Consider the following 18,052-nt stretch of genomic DNA (forward strand, 5'->3'; position numbering starts at 1 on the left):
ACACTAAAGTATATAGTGTAACCTAGTGTGTGGTAGGAGGTGGAGATGGTCTGAAGTCACACTAAAGTATATAGTGTAACCTAGTGTGTGGTAGGAGGTGGAGATGGTCTGAAGTCACACTAAAGTATATAGTGTAACCTAGTGTGTGGTAGGAGGTGGAGATGGTCTGAAGTCACACTAAAGTATATAGTGTAACCTAGTGTGTGGTAGGAGGTGGAGATGGTCTGAAGTCACACTAAAGTATATAGTGTAACCTAGTGTGTGGTAGGAGGTGGAGATGGTCTGAAGTCACACTAAAGTATATAGTGTAACCTAGTGTGTGGTAGGAGGTGGAGATGGTCTGAAGTCACACTAAAGTATATAGTGTAACCTAGTGTGTGGTAGGAGGTGGAGATGGTCTGAAGTCACACTAAAGTATATAGTGTAACCTAGTGTGTGGTAGGAGGTGGAGATGGTCTGAAGTCACACTAAAGTATATAGTGTAACCTAGTGTGTGGTAGGAGGTGGAGATGGTCTGAAGTCACACTAAAGTATATAGTGTAACCTAGTGTGTGGTAGGAGGTGGAGATGGTCTGAAGTCACACTAAAGTATATAGTGTAACCTAGTGTGTGGTAGGAGGTGGAGATGGTCTGAAGTCACACTAAAGTATATAGTGTAACCTAGTGTGTGGTAGGAGGTGGAGATGGTCTGAAGTCACACTAAAGTATATAGTGTAACCTAGTGTGTGGTAGGAGGTGGAGATGGTCTGAAGTCACACTAAAGTATATAGTGTAACATAGTGTGTGGTAGGAGGTGGAGATGGTCTGATGTCAAACTAAAGTATATAGTGTAACCTAGTGTGTGGTAGGAGGTGGAGATGGTCTGAAGTCACAGTTAAGTATATAGTGTAATCTAGTGTGGTAGGAGGTGCAAATGGTCTGAAGTCACACTAAAGTATATAGTGTAACCTAGTGTGTGGTAGGAGGTGGAGATGGTCTGAAGTCACACTAAAGTATATAGTGTAACCTAGTGTGTGGTAGGAGGTGGAGATGGTCTGAAGTCACACTAAAGTATATAGTGTAACCTAGTGTGTGGTAGGAGGTGGAGATGGTCTGAAGTCACACTAAAGTATATAGTGTAACCTAGTGTGTGGTAGGAGGTGGAGATGGTCTGAAGTCACACTAAAGTATATAGTGTAACCTAGTGTGTGGTAGGAGGTGGAGATGGTCTGAAGTCACACTAAAGTATATAGTGTAACCTAGTGTGTGGTAGGAGGTGGAGATGGTCTGAAGTCACACTAAAGTATATAGTGTAACCTAGTGTGTGGTAGGAGGTGGAGATGGTCTGAAGTCACACTAAAGTATATAGTGTAACCTAGTGTGTGGTAGGAGGTGGAGATGGTCTGAAGTCACACTAAAGTATATAGTGTAACCTAGTGTGTGGTAGGAGGTGGAGATGGTCTGAAGTCACACTAAAGTATATAGTGTAACCTAGTGTGTGGTAGGAGGTGGAGATGGTCTGAAGTCACACTAAAGTATATAGTGTAACCTAGTGTGTGGTAGGAGGTGGAGATGGTCTGAAGTCACAGTAAAGTATATAGTGTAACCTAGTGTGTGGTAGGAGGTGGAAATTGTCTGAAGTCACACTAAAGTACACAGTGTAACCTAGTGTGCGGTAGGAGGTGGAAATGGTCTGAAGTCACACTAAAGTATACATGTAACCTAGTGTGTGGTAGGAGGTGGAGATTGTCTGAAGTCACACTAAAGTATATAGTGTAACCTAGTGTGTGGTAGGAGGTGGAAATTGTCTGAAGTCACACTAAAGTATATAGTGTAACCTAGTGTGTGGTAGGAGGTGGAGATGGTCTGAAGTCACACTAAAGTATATAGTGTAACCTAGTGTGTGGTAGGAGGTGGAGATGGTCTGAAGTCACACTAAAGTATATAGTGTAACCTAGTGTGTGGTAGGAGGTGGAGATGGTCTGAAGTCACACTAAAGTATATAGTGTAACCTAGTGTGTGGTAGGAGGTGGAGATGGTCTGAAGTCACACTAAAGTATATAGTGTAACCTAGTGTGTGGTAGGAGGTGGAGATGGTCTGAAGTCACACTAAAGTATATAGTGTAACCTAGTGTGTGGTAGGAGGTGGAGATGGTCTGAAGTCACACTAAAGTATATAGTGTAACCTAGTGTGTGGTAGGAGGTGGATATGGTTTGAAGTCACACTAAAGTATATAGTGTAACCTAGTGTGTGGTAGGAGGTGGAGATGGTCTGAAGTCACACTAAAGTATATAGTGTAACCTAGTGTGTGGTAGGAGGTGGAGATGGTCTGAAGTCACACTAAAGTATATAGTGTAACCTAGTGTGTGGTAGGAGGTGGAGATGGTCTGAAGTCACACTAAAGTATATAGTGTAACCTAGTGTGTGGTAGGAGGTGGAGATGGTCTGAAGTCACACTAAAGTATATAGTGTAACCTAGTGTGTGGTAGGAGGTGGAGATGGTCTGAAGTCACACTAAAGTATATAGTGTAACCTAGTGTGTGGTAGGAGGTGGAGATGGTCTGAAGTCACACTAAAGTATATAGTGTAACCTAGTGTGTGGTAGGAGGTGGAGATGGTCTGAAGTCACACTAAAGTATATAGTGTAACCTAGTGTGTGGTAGGAGGTGGAGATGGTCTGAAGTCACACTAAAGTATATAGTGTAACCTAGTGTGTGGTAGGAGGTGGAGATGGTCTGAAGTCACACTAAAGTATATAGTGTAACCTAGTGTGTGGTAGGAGGTGGAGATGGTCTGAAGTCACACTAAAGTATATAGTGTAACCTAGTGTGTGGTAGGAGGTGGAGATGGTCTGAAGTCACACTAAAGTATATAGTGTAACCTAGTGTGTGGTAGGAGGTGGAGATGGTCTGAAGTCACACTAAAGTATATAGTGTAACCTAGTGTGTGGTAGGAGGTGGAGATGGTCTGAAGTCACACTAAAGTATATAGTGTAACCTAGTGTGTGGTAGGAGGTGGAGATGGTCTGAAGTCACACTAAAGTATATAGTGTAACCTAGTGTGTGGTAGGAGGTGGAGATGGTCTGAAGTCACACTAAAGTATATAGTGTAACCTAGTGTGTGGTAGGAGGTGGAGATGGTCTGAAGTCACACTAAAGTATATAGTGTAACCTAGTGTGTGGTAGGAGGTGGAGATGGTCTGAAGTCACACTAAAGTATATAGTGTAACCTAGTGTGTGGTAGGAGGTGGAGATGGTCTGAAGTCACACTAAAGTATATAGTGTAACCTAGTGTGTGGTAGGAGGTGGAAATTGTCTGAAGTCACACTAAAGTATACAGTGTAACCTAGTGTGTGGTAGGAGGTGGAGATGGTCTGAAGTCACACTAAAGTATACAGTGTAACCTAGTGTGTGGTAGGAGGTGGAGATTGTCTGAAGTCACGAAGGTCAGTCTGCCAAACAGGTTGAATTGGTAGTGATTAACGTTTGTAGGAAGTCTTTTCATTTGTCTGCAACTATCACACGGGTTTAAATAATGACCCTAGTTGGGGGACGGCCCTCAACAAGTTAAAGCCCGGAAAAAGATAAAAAGATGACACTGTATACAATCTAGTGACAGAAAACAATCATGTTATGTAGTAGGAGTTCGTAGAAGCAATATGCCTTCTATATGGATCTATGTTTCTAGATACACTCAGATGTCAAAGGTATGTGGATCCTAGGACGAGGATTTTCAGGGTTAAAGCATGTGATAAACCTTGTATATCATACTGACGATCTCAAGGATACCATATAAAATATCTTATACTCAAGATCTCAACAGATATAAAATATATCATACTAACGACCTCAACAGGAACCCTATAAAATATTTTATACTCACGACCTCAACAGGTACCCTATAAAATATTTTATACTCAAGACCTCAACAGGTACCCTATAAAATATTTTATACTCACGACCTCAACAGGTACTCCACAAATATATTATACTCAAGACCTCAACAGGTACTCCATAAATATATCATACTAACGACCACAACAGGTACCCTATAAAATATTTTATACTCAAGACCTCAACAGGTACCCTATAAAATGTTTTATACTCACGACCTCAACAGGTACTTCATAAATATATTATACTCATGACCTCAACAGATTCCCTATAAAATATATTATACTCACGATCTCAACAGGTACTCCATTAAATTGAATCATACTCACGATCTCAACAGATACCCTATAAATTCATTTTACTCACGACCACAACAGGTACCCTATAAAATATATTATACTCACGATCTCAACAGGTACCCTATACAATTGTATTATGCTTACTCCGTATGCTTCATTCCTCGTGGCGATCTCTACAAGTATTACACCGAAGGCATATACATCTCCTTCATTGGATTGTTCGTTCATCACAGAGTTCGTGACGTCTTTGGAGGACAACTTGTCATGTTCAAACTCAGGTGCATAATAAACCCGGTACCGTGATGTTTTCATATTCATTTCTCCCTCGTGATCCTCGTCGTCAAACTCATTCAGACGGTATGTTGGCAAGCCATAATCTGTCAGAGAGAAATGCATGATATTAGATATTGTTCATCAATTATCAGATAATGGTATATAACATACAGCAATATAATTAGTTATTAAGTAGTGGTATATAATAGTGCAACAATATAATTAGTTATTAAGTAGTGGTATATAATAGTGCAACAATATAATTAGTTATCAGATCCAAGTAGTCATCTAGCAAGTTTGTTAACTCCAATCGAAGAAGGAAGCGAGTCCTTTCCAACTTTGGAATAGAAGTTCTATCATTATTACTAGTGTAAAAGACGCCATTTGAGAAGAGATTGCTGAGATTTGTTTGTTTGTTGAATTTATTGCGTCATGAACAGCCAAGGGCATTTCAGGTCTCCTTGTAGTAGTTCATGTCTACCTCACTGAACACCATACACGAGATCCGCTGCATGCCATCGAAACACTAAGAGTAAAATGCCTATAACCACGTCAGCAAAGACTGGTTCGTTTCTCAGCATTTTGATAAACACAAATTGCCAAGAGGAGGGGCATGGAACCAGGTACTACTAGTGTTTAAGTGAGGATAAGCAGGCCAATGCCTTCATCCGGGTAAGCTATCATCATGAGGAGTTGGTCAATACCGATGCCGTTTTCCTCAGATAAAACTTAAGTAATGATGTCAGTAAATAAATCTGATTTTGATCATTCAACAAGGTTCTATCTCACAAAAATACCTGAATTGACAGGTTTAATTATGATCTATATTCTTAATTCTGAGCTTAATCTTAATAGCACCTTGTTGCTTTAATGGGAAGATATAAAAGTCAAGGTAATTTATATAAACTTCATAATATTCACCTGTAATATTTCAGATAAAGATTGGTCATCAACCCACTTCTGGGATAAACTGATGGACCTAGCGTCATCTTAGGTAGGACAATTGAAAAAAAAGCAAATGTCACCAGGGGCCAGTGTTTTGTAGTAAGCTCTAACGCCACCTGTTGTCATTCGTCTCTGAAATATACCCTAGCGCCACCTAGTGTCACTGTTAAGAGAGCAGTCTTTACCTGTTATTTTTACTGTCCATCTGTCATCAATAACACAGTTGTGTGATTTCAATCGACCGTGGGACATGCTGTGGGTGTGGAGATAGGCCATCCCCCGGGATATGTCAGTAGCGAAGGATAGCCTGCAACATGTCAACGATGTTGTTACGAAGCGAGATACCTATAAACACAGATTCTCTGACAGGTCTGGAACCAATAGACAATAATGGTGGTACATAAAATCACTCAACAGTGTCAACATTAGAACAGATCATACTACTGGTACATGTATCAGAACAGAAATCTAAGCGTTTTGATTAGAAAAAGTAAACACAGGTCATATATCGTTTTTACTATATAAATTTAAAACAATTTTGCCATTGGAAAATGAAAATAAAATGTGTCTTACAGTCTGAATTGCTTTTCCATTTAACGAATTATACTGACGACAATGAATAATTTATTTTAGTTTTAATCAAAAGTCAAAAACCAGCATACGCCGAGTGTGCAATATCATGCTTGTCTAGAAAATGCTACCGTGTATTCCTGCCTCTCATGTTTGAGATCATACAATGGAGAATAACACCGGTGATTAATAATAAAGTTTAGATGAAGCACCACAAGAATATACCATTTAGAAGAGTATACAAAAAGATGGAAATATATCGTTGTATATTCATATCGTTTGTGTGATATGATATAAAGTTGATGAATATTGTTGTTGAAGCGTCATTTATCGGAAGAAATCAGGGCATAGTTTGAAGGATGAAAGTTAACTGAACGTATTCGACCAACTCTCATTTTTTCCTTTATGAAATCAGTCAATCAATCACAATACTTACGATAAATAAAGATTCATTAATGATACATCTATCGACGAATCACAATTCTAGTTATCAGATGTCTCCATAACTTACCGAAAAGACCAAGAAAGCGGTATGTCGTCATTAAGTAGGACGTCAATCAGACTGCCCTTTGGACAATATTCCATGAGGATACAGACATTCGGAACCTTTACACACCCACCGACAAATTTACACAGATTGACGTGGTCCATTGTTCTGAGGAAATACCAATATTTCCAACATTAAATAATTAATATTTCTGGGAAAATCGTACTTTATAGTGATAAGGTAACAAAAGAATTGAGTTTTTGTGAAATTCATTCGGATAATCTTTGGATGACTTAAATGGATTTTTCTGTATAAAACTGAGGGCCTTGTCACTCTAGGTATATATTAATGACAGTTCGTCAACACATCAGACGAGTCTGAAAACACATAATAATGACCTCACACTATACAACCTGGCCCATATTGGACGTGTTGCTACACGGACACGCGATAACATAATGTACCTACCTTACGACTCGCACCTCCTCTCTGATGCGCCTCGTCAACAAAAACTGAACTTTATTTATTTTTCGGATAGTAACCGTTTTACCGTCACTGCATAAACGTAAAACGACACATAAGTAAGATAATAGATTTAAATATGCTTATAACAACAAATACATATTTTTGTACAGGCAGAATACAGAGGTAAGTATCTTAAAATAACAGTTGTTATTAGGCGAGGATGAAGAAAGACAACTGGTGAGCCTTTGGCTCGAGCGAAACAGCCTTATCTTTTAAGACACTGATCATGTATTTTATTTAACCTTTGATATTAAGACTGTTGAAACTAAGTCTGTTGACAAACATGTTTATCTGCCGTTGATGTTATGTCAGGCCTCGCTTGCTAGAAGGTTAGTTCGTTGTAACCAGCTGTTAGTGAAAAATTCAAATTGTTGCCATTGAAAAAACAAAGAATTTTAAAAAAGCAACGCTTGTCACTCAAAAAAATGTATATTTGACCTTTCTCAACAAAGATTTGTAGCTGTGAAATATTAAAACATGCTTGCAATTTTGCTTTATTCACAATTATAAATTATCTCTAACCAGCATTTGAACAACTGGGGTCTGAAGTCCAAGTGATCGTTTTATTTGAGAATTTAGAGGTAAAGCGTCATGCTGACCACAAACGTACGACATATTTATCATTTGTTATTTTCAAGTTTCTAGTTCTAATGAGTTTAAAACAGCGACATAAGTGAGTTACCGATGGTAAATTAATATTCAGTTAAATATATAAATATATATATAACTTTTCTTTTGATCATGAAAATAACTATATGAAAAAATCCCAAATGCTTTGAAAAGAATATGTTTGCACAGACGAATTTAAGTATCAGCTGGACATGACCGATATCCTTATCATATGATACACCATTGATGTTTTACTGAAGGAATGTCCGGACGAAATGATTTTGAAAATGTATTTGACAAAGAATCGGGTTAAATACTCTCTGAATCTTGTAAATAACAATTCAAATCACTCACATGAGGCCAGTTGAAGCAAACAGTTGTTTATATGCGGTAAAAGAACCGGCTGTACTAATGGCGTCATCCATCCCCAGGTAGGCCATGGAACGCCTGCTAATGCAGCTCCCAAAAGCTTGTCGATTGTCTTGGTCTGGCAGGTGGTGTTTATAGGACAAAAGGAAAAGGCTTACGTTTACAAAGATGTTTTTGTATCCTGATTTGAAACTTTTACTTCCTGTATATAAAGTTTTAGTGTTCATTTTGATTATTTTTTTTTTACAATTTAATCATATTTTACTGACATATGATTTGGAAATAGGATTGGTTTGTTAGCTCTTGCCATCACATACGTAACATATTTACATTTAATGTCATGAAAAATAAACCATCATTCCATGCTTATCCTTATGTATTATGAGGTACGGAAGTTCTGATGCAAGGGACAGTTAATCAAGAAATGATAGGAATCTTTATAACGATGCCCACATCGACACTCTGCTCAATCCGTTTTGTTGACTATAAACAAGTCTTAATTTAGTTGGCTTGCTTGGGTTTTGTTTTAGATGATAGTTATCTTATTTCTTAGATACATAACAGAAAGAATGTTGTGATACGTGTAGATGTAAACGAAAGTGTTTGTTCTTTCAGCAAGTGAACTCGTTAATCATATAAAGCTAAATTTGCAACATAATCCGATAACAATTCATCAAGAAAAATTGATGCCATATTGGTAACAGAATGAAATAGAAAAAAATTTCCAAACATCTCTTCTGTTTGAGAGGGGTTACCCTTCACCCAAAGATGCTTTAGACCGAGTTTGGTCAAAATCCGTTGGAGAGTTTTAAATTGATAGATTTATAAAGTTTGAAGAACGCTCAGGTGAATTTAAAACTCACTAAAAAAAGATGGAAAATTTCTGCATTAACTCTTTAGATGTTTCAGCAGTTTGCTTTCTTTTATTGGAAACTTTTACTATAAATTACGGCTCACACAGGTTTTTTCAGTTAATTCCTGCACCAACAGTTGTCGCTTACACCAACAAGACAGGTGTTAAGAGAATGTACCTCTGATGGACTACTGTACACAGTTCGGGAATTGTCTTTGATGTTATCATATAAAATAATGAATAATTCATGACCTGTGGCATGCGCAAGTCCCTGATGTCATACCACTAATCGTTATGAAGCAGCAGCGTAGCCAGGTCGCAATTAATTAATTGTTTTCATTAACGTGGAATAGTTTTATTCATCTGCTCATTCTATCTGATGCATGCTTGGCACAAGGTAAAAGAAGGTGTTACTCTCGATTTGGTCTTCAAGAAGTATGTGGCTTCATCACACAACATATACCACGGTGTCGTTAAAACAGGTTATACTATAAACAGATACACAACTTAAAATAACGACACGATGAAGGGACATGAAACGGTCTCCAACTGTCAATATAATAGGATACAAAATCTACAGTTCTGTCAAGTGAGGATCAAATGCTTGCTGAAACATAATGGATTCGTTTTCATGTCTTTTCTTTCAGCATTACGCTTAATTAAAATAAAAAAAATGTTCATTTAAAAAACGGTACCAAGTGTATTGTGTACTGTGTACTTACTGTGTAATGTGTAATTACTGTGTACATTGTACTGTACACTTACTGTGTACTGTGTACTTACTGTGTTCTTACTGTGTACTGTGTATTGTGTAATGTGTAATGTGTAGTTACTGTGTACTATGTAGTTACTGTGTACTGTGTAGTTACTGTGTACGGTGTAGTTACTGTGTACTGTGTATTGTGTATTGTGTACTGTGTATTGTGTATTGTGTACTGTGTACTGTGTACTGTGTATTGTGTACTGTGTACTATGTAGTTACTGTGTACTGTGTACTTACTGTGTACTGTGTAGTTACTGTGCACTGTGTAGTTACTGTGTACTGTGTAGTTACTGTGTACTGTGTACTTACTGTGTACTATGTACTTACTGTGTACTGTGTATTGTGTACTGTGTACTGTGTATTGTGTTCTGTGTATTGTGTACTGTGTACTTACTGTGTACTATGTAGTTACTGTTTACTGTGTACTTACTGTGTACTATGTAGTTACTGTGTATTGTGTATTGTGTACTGTGTATTGTGTACTGTGTATTGTGTACTGTGTAGTTATTGTGTACTGTGTACTGTGTATTGTGTACTGTGTACTGTGTACTGTATACTGTGTATTGTGTACTGTGTATTGTGTACTGTGTACTTACTGTGTACTGTGTATTTACTGTGTACTGTGTAGGTACTGTGTACTGTGTAGTTGATGTGTACTGTATACTGTGTATTGTTTATTGTGTTCTGTGTACTGTGTACTGTGTAGTTACTGTGTATTGTGTACTGTGTACTGTGTATTGTGTACTGTGTACTGTTTACTGTGTATTCTGTACTATGTACTGTGTATTGTGTACTGTGTACTTACTTTGTACTGTGTACTGTGTAGTAACTGTGAACTGTGTAGTGTGTTCTGTGTACTGTGTACTGTTTATTGTGTACTGTATATTGTGTACTGTGTGTACTGTGTACTGTTTATTGTGTACGGTTTATTGTGTTCTGTGTATCGTGTAGTGTATATTGTGTACTGTGTACTGTGTAATGTGTTCTGTGAACTGTGTTCTGTGTACTGTGTACTGTGTAGTTGTTGTGTACTGTATACTGTGTATTGCGTACTGTGTATTGTGTATTGTGTAGTCACTGTGTACTGTTTAGTTATTGTGTACTGTGTACTGTGTAGTAACTGTGTACTGTGTTCTGTGTACTGTGTACTGTTTATTGTGTACTGTGTATTGTGTACTGTGTACTTACTGTGTACTGTGTAGTTACTCTGTACTGTGTAGTTACTGTGTATTGTGTACTGTGTATTGTGTATTGTGTAGTTACTGTGTACTGTGTAGTTATGGTGTACTGTGTAGTAACTGTGTACTGTGTACTGTGTTCTGTGTACTGTGTACTGTTTATTGTGTACTGTATATTGTGTACTGTGTGTACTGTGTACTGTGTTCTGTTTATTGTGTACGGTTTATTGTGTTCTGTGTATCGTGTAGTGTATATTGTGTACTGTGTACTGTGTAATGTGTTCTGTGAACTGTGTTCTGTGTTCTGTGTACTGTGTACTGTGTTCTGTGTACTGTGTACTGTTTATTGTGTATTGTATATTGTGTACTGTGTACTGTATATTGTGTACTGTATATTGTGTTCTGTGTACTGTGTACTGTGTTCTGTGTTCTGTGTACTGTATATTGTGTTCTGTGTACTGTGTACTGTTTATTGTGTATTGTGTTCTGTGTACTGTGTTCTGTGTTCTGTGTACTGTGTTCTGTGTATTGTGTATTTTGTTCTGCATACTGTGTAGTTACTGTATACTGTGTACTGTGTATTGTGTATTGTGTACTGTGCACTTTGTTGTGTATAATGTGTACTGTGTTCTATGTATTGTGTTCTGTGTATTGTGTTATGTGTACTGTGTTCTGTGTATTAGGTATGATGTGCTGTGTACTGTATACTGTGTATTACGTACTGTGTTCTGTGAATTGTGTATTATGTACTGTGTATTGTATTCTGTGTACTCTGTATTGTGTACTGTGTATTGTGTCCACTGTATACATTACCTTGCATTATTGAATCATACTGATAAATCCAACTTTCATCGAGAAGTAATTTCCTCTTCTGAAATTGTATTTTCTGTGAGAGAGAAACAGATCAATCGTAAATGATTGTAATCCTGGTATATATTGATTAAAAATATTCTTTTGTGTATCTTTTGACGATATGACAGATTAAAATAAAACCCAATGATTCCTAGAGAACATGTGTGTTGTAATGAACTCACAAGAAGGAGGCCCCCAAACATGGTGACGACCGCCAGTATCCCTAGCCCTATGACAGCCCACATCCAGGGCTCCAGAGGGCACGTTCCACAATCTGCTACACACGTAGAGCACGTTTCCTCTGGCTCGCACGTACCATCACCACACACTAAAAAACAATTTGTCAAAGTTTTTTTGTGTGTTTTGTTTATCTGTATTTCATTTGAAGTTATGGTTATTCTTTGTCAATAATATATATACAATAGTAAAAAATGTATAAAGCAAAATTTCCCATAAAGGTATACATACATTTATACTTTGATACAATCATCAACTGGTACTTGTCAAAAGCACAATGATCGCAAGATCGGGAAATAAAGCAAAAATATAACACCGAAAAGAGCGTGTCATTACCAGTGAACTAATTAAACTGAAAATACATATTAGGTTTCTACCTATTCATTAAACAACTGATTTAATCAAATATAACTGGACTTTAATTGAAATTAACAAAGTTGTACAGACCTGCTTTAGGAAGAACCTTGACCATCTTAATGAGCGCGATGCTGACGGCGGCGACTTTAAAGTGGGCGATTACCGAGGTCTGACCAGTAACATACAGACCCCCCACAGAGTTTGTCCAGTTCCCCTGTGAGGCTGATCCCACAAGGACCTGGGAGTGCGTAAAGACTTTTCCACTTGGTGGAATCCATGGTCCACACACGTCGAGATTCCCGTCCATGGGACAGCTATGGATATTCATGTGGTGAATACAGCAATTCTCTTGTGTTGCCAAGGACGCCAAGGGACATGTCGTTGTTTCACACCACTGCTGGGCCAGAACGGGGTCACTGGAGAAGGGATATTTACAAAAATAACCACAGGATACCAACATGTGAATGGCATGATGATATATACTTAAATTCAATACAACTGGAGGAGGACATGAACGAAACTCATAGACTCCAGAAGAGATACCCGTACCATTAGACCACGTATTTCGGAAGAGTAAGCGTTTTCTTCCTCATTGACGACCCCCATGCAAATCTTGGTCAATACAAGTAAGAAATATAACGTTCCCAAATGAGAACAATGTATACATCTTATATCACACAAGGTAACAGATGATGACCGTCAACTTTCGAAGTATGTATCTCTCGAAACCATGTGTTGTGCGTTTGTATGAAATCCATGATAATGGGAACAGGTAATTGAATATCGAATCATCTGCAACATGTAAATATTGCAGGTTAGGGACGGAGGTTTTTTGTTTTTGTTTTTGTTTTCTTCTATAAATATCACATATGTAGGGCGTGGGGGTAGGGAATTCTGCACCTGATGTGCTATGGATGTAGACACATTGTCACAAAGGTAGGCAGGATATCAAAGATGTCATCACCGGATATACAACACGCACGGTATCAAGGGTGTCATCACCGGATATACAACACGCACGGTATCAAGGGTGTCATCACCGGATATACAACACGCATGGTATCAAGGGTGTCTTTACCGGATATACAACACGCATTGTATCAAGGGTGTCATCACCGGATATACAACACGCACGGTATCAAGGGTGTCATCACCGGATATACAACACGCACGGTATCAAGGGTGTCTTTACCGGATATACAACACGCATTGTATCAAGGGTGTCATCACCGGACATACAACACGCATTGTATCAAGGGTGTCATCACCGGATATACAACACGCATGGTATCAAGGGTGTCTTTACCGGATATACAACACGCACGGTATCAAGGGTGTCATCACCGGATATACAACACGCACGGTATCAAGGGTGTCATCACCGGATATACAACACGCACGGTATCAAGGGTGTCTTCACCGGATATACAACACGCACGGTATCAAGGGTGTCATCACCGGATATACAACACGCACGGTATCAAGGGTATCATCACCAGATATACAACACGCACGGTATCAAGGGTGTCATCACCGGATATACAACACGCACGGTATCAAGGGTGTCTTTACCGGATATACAACACGCATTGTATCAAGGGTGTCATCACCGGACATACAACACGCATTGTATCAAGGGTGTCATCACCGGATATACAACACGCATGGTATCAAGGGTGTCATCACCGAATATACAACACGCATGGTATCAAGGGTGTTATCACCGGATATACAATACGCACGGTATCAAGGGTGTCAACACCGGATATACAACACGCACGGTATCAAGGGTGTCATCACCGGATATACAACACGCACGGTATCAATGGTGTCATCACCGGATATACAACACGCACGGTATCAAGGGTGTCATCACCGGATATACAACACGCACGGTATCAAGGGTGTTATCACCAGATATACAACACGCACGGTATCAAGGGTGTCATCACCGGATATACAACACGCATGGTATCAAGGGTGTCTTTACCGGATATACAACACGCATTGTATCAAGGGTGTCATCACCGGATATACAACACGCACGGTATCAAGGGTGTCATCACCGGATATACAACACGCACGGTATCAAGGGTGTCTTTACCGGATATACAACACGCATTGTATCAAGGGTGTCATCACCGGACATACAACACGCATTGTATCAAGGGTGTCATCACCGGATATACAACACGCATGGTATCAAGGGTGTCTTTACCGGATATACAACACGCACGGTATCAAGGGTGTCATCACCGGATATACAACATGCACGGTATCAAGGGTGTCATCACCGGATATACAACACGCACGGTATCAAGGGTGTCATCACCGGATATACAACACGCACGGTATCAAGGGTGTCATCACCGGATATACAACACGCACGGTATCAAGGGTGTCATCACCAGATATACAACACGCACGGTATCAAGGGTGTCATCACCGGATATACAACACGCACGGTATCAAGGGTGTCTTTACCGGATATACAACACGCATTGTATCAAGGGTGTCATCACCGGACATACAACACGCATTGTATCAAGGGTGTCATCACCGGATATACAACACGCATGGTATCAAGGGTGTCATCACCGAATATACAACACGCATGGTATCAAGGGTGTTATCACCGGATATACAATACGCACGGTATCAAGGGTGTCAACACCGGATATACAACACGCACGGTATCAAGGGTGTCATCACCGGATATACAACACGCACGGTATCAATGGTGTCATCACCGGATATACAACACGCACGGTATCAAGGGTGTCATCACCGGATATACAACACGCACGGTATCAAGGGTGTTATCACCAGATATACAACACGCACGGTATCAAGGGTGTCAACACCGGATATACAACACGCACGGTATCAAGGGTGTCATCACCGGATATACAACACGCACGGTATCAATGGTGTCATCACCGGATATACAACACGCACGGTATCAAGGGTGTCATCACCGGATATACAACACGCACGGTATCAAGGGTGTTATCACCAGATATACAACACGCACGGTATCAAGGGTGTCATCACCGGATATACAACACACATGATATCAAGGGTGTCTTTACCGGATATACAACACGCACGGTATCAAGGGTGTCATTACCGGATATACAACACGCATGATATCAAGGGTGTCTTTACCGGATATACAACACACATGATATCAAGGGTGTCTTTACCGGATATACAACACGCACGGTATCAAGGGTGTCATTACCGGATATACAACACGCATGATATCAAGGGTGTCTTTACCGGATATACAACACGCACGGTATCAAGGGTGTCTTTACCGGATATACAACACGCGTAATATTATTCATTTCTGGAACAGAATGGTCATATATTTGTCAAAATAGGTTTTACTACAAAAATTGATAAGATGGACACAGTAGAATTCAAGTTATGATGTAGAATAAAGAAACACTGACACTACAGAAATCATTGCGCCGTCATATATTCAACATTAAGTAAAGCACACACAAATCTGACACCGACATTAGAATGAACAACACTTCTTGTGAAATCGTAAACTAAGGTAAAACAATTGAGAACGTGGCCGTGTTCTTCTGGGCTCGCAAGATTACAATGTGGAAATATAAAAAGGACTGGGATAATTTTAATTTGACAACGATATGAATTCCATTTGTAACATTGTGTAAAGCACGCACTCGATGCCCTCACTTCCATTAGCGTTGCTGAAGAGATTAAGTCCGACAGCCCAGGAGTAGAAGCTAGCCTCGAGGATAAGCTTTGTTGTAGTGTTAAAATGTTCTTGTTCCTTCAGAGAGTCGGGCGGAGGATCTATCCAAGCCATGTCCACTCCTGGTAAAAATAAGAAAAAATAATAAATAAGATAAATGCATAGTTTACGACAGAAAATCCAAGAGGGTAGATGCTAAGATAGGTATATCCCGTCTATGCATCATTTCTATTGAGAGGTTAATCTTCCGGAACACCTGGTCTTATTCTCCTTGTCTTCATGACTCTTCGAGTAAATCTTCCTTTTGTTAACATTTTGCCCTAGTTTGATTGAATCTGAGTTTGGATTATGGTTATGTTGACACACTGGTATTTCCTTTTAGTTCCATGGTTGTCAAACCTTTCGAACAAACCCCAGACAAGAGTAACATCATTATATCAGAACTTATCGGATTGAAAACAAAACAGTAACTTCAAATCAAGAACGATGTAACCAGGGCAAAATAAGAAATACGTTCTCATGGAAATCGCTGTAGAAATATAGACCTCCTTATAAGGAATGGATATAATGTAAAGTTATACCGACTGAGCATTAACGATTAACATAAAAATTCTGATCAGACAAACGCTGTGATTGGCACCGATGGACATTTGATAACTTTATCGTGTTTTCAGAGTTGACAATAAGGTTCAAAATGTTATACTTTACATAGAAGGAAAGTGGCTCCATTAGCGGACAATATTGTTCCCTTGTTAAGTACATGTTCTCTAAACTGAGCCAATGGTGTGATGCAGTACATTGCTTGTATTCCATTATTCCAAACGACAGTATCCGCACTTTAATGTGGTCGTGTTAGTCTTAGTTTCAGGGATAGAACGTAAAAACAAGCAACAAACAAACAACAAACAAAATACCAGTTATAGCCTAGCCTTAGAACAGGCATGATAATTTCCAGTATTCACTTCAGAGGTAGTCTGGTATGATGATTTCATTTGGTTGACACACGCGGAGAATTTACCGTCTGATTTATATATATATATATATGTAGAGTTCAAATTGACCTGGACATGGGCCATCAGTCGGTAAATTTTCGACAACAACAACCGGAAGCGAGAAACGCCTGCACGCCGTGATCATGTAAATTAACGTGCTTGTAGATACATTTAGACCGAAGACTTTCCTGAACATTAGTTATTAGTGAACAGAAGACACACCTGGCCATCGATCGTGATCGTGTGAATTAGCGTCATTTGTAGATAGAGGGTAGACTAACCTAGACATCAACTTTAGAAATAGTGATATTAACAGATAGAGGGTAGAATTACCTTGACATCAACTTTAGTAATAGTGATATTAACAGATAGGGGGTAGATTTACCTGGACATCAACTTAAGAAATAGTGGTATTAACAGATAGAGGGTAAGCTAACCTTTTAGACATCAACTTTAGTAATAGTGATATTAACAGATAGGGGGTAGATTTACCTGGACATCAACTTAAGAAATAGTGGTATTAACAGATAGAGGGTAAGCTAACCTTTTAGACATCAACTTTAGAAATAATGATATCAACAGATAGAGGGTAGAATTACCCGGACATCAACTTTAGAAATAGTGATATTAACAGATAGAGGGTAGAATTACCTGGACATCAACTTTAGAAATAGTGATATTACAGATAGGGGGTAGACTTACCCGGACATTAACTTTAGAAATAGTGATATCAACAGATAGAGGGTAGACTTACCTATACATCAACTTTAGAAATAGTAATATTATCATATAGAGGGAATAATTACAAGGACATTAACTTTAGAAATAGTGATATTAACAGATAGGGGGTAGACTTGCCTAGACATCAACTTTAGAAATAGTGATATTAACAATTCGGGGGTAGACTTACCTATACATCAACTTTAGAAATAGTGATATAATCATATAGAGGGTATAATTACAAGGACATTAACTTTAGAAATAGTGATATTAACAGATAGGGGGTAGACTTGCCTAGACATCAACTTGAGAAATAGTGATATTAACAAATAGAGGGTAGAATTACCTGGACATCAACTTTTTTTGAAATAGTGATATTAACAGATAGAGGCAAGACTTAACTGGATGTCAACTTTAGAA

At 38.8% G+C, this 18,052-nt stretch overlaps 1 protein-coding gene across 1 annotated transcript in view; it reads right to left on the bottom strand.

Annotated features, from left to right (window-relative positions):
- The window catches only part of LOC132545111 (atrial natriuretic peptide receptor 1-like), a 34,888-nt gene extending 18,580 nt beyond the window's left edge, over positions 1 to 16,308 (bottom strand). The window contains exons 1-10 of the mRNA XM_060208779.1: positions 16,287 to 16,308; positions 15,889 to 16,042; positions 12,281 to 12,606; positions 11,779 to 11,924; positions 11,558 to 11,630; positions 7,936 to 8,068; positions 6,916 to 7,002; positions 6,472 to 6,615; positions 5,576 to 5,697; positions 4,317 to 4,549 (exon numbers count right to left, since the gene is read on the bottom strand). Of these exons, the coding sequence (XP_060064762.1) occupies positions 4,317 to 4,549; positions 5,576 to 5,697; positions 6,472 to 6,615; positions 6,916 to 7,002; positions 7,936 to 8,068; positions 11,558 to 11,630; positions 11,779 to 11,924; positions 12,281 to 12,606; positions 15,889 to 16,042; positions 16,287 to 16,308 (1,440 nt within the window). The remainder of the gene's footprint in view (positions 1 to 4,316; positions 4,550 to 5,575; positions 5,698 to 6,471; positions 6,616 to 6,915; positions 7,003 to 7,935; positions 8,069 to 11,557; positions 11,631 to 11,778; positions 11,925 to 12,280; positions 12,607 to 15,888; positions 16,043 to 16,286) is intronic.
- Positions 16,309 to 18,052: the final 1,744 nt, after the last annotated feature.

The sequence above is a fragment of the Ylistrum balloti genome, unplaced genomic scaffold, assembly GCF_031769215.1.
Source record: "Ylistrum balloti isolate Yb309-2 unplaced genomic scaffold, AGI_CSIRO_Ybal_v1 Utg369828, whole genome shotgun sequence".
Classification (NCBI taxonomy): domain Eukaryota; kingdom Metazoa; phylum Mollusca; class Bivalvia; order Pectinida; family Pectinidae; genus Ylistrum; species Ylistrum balloti.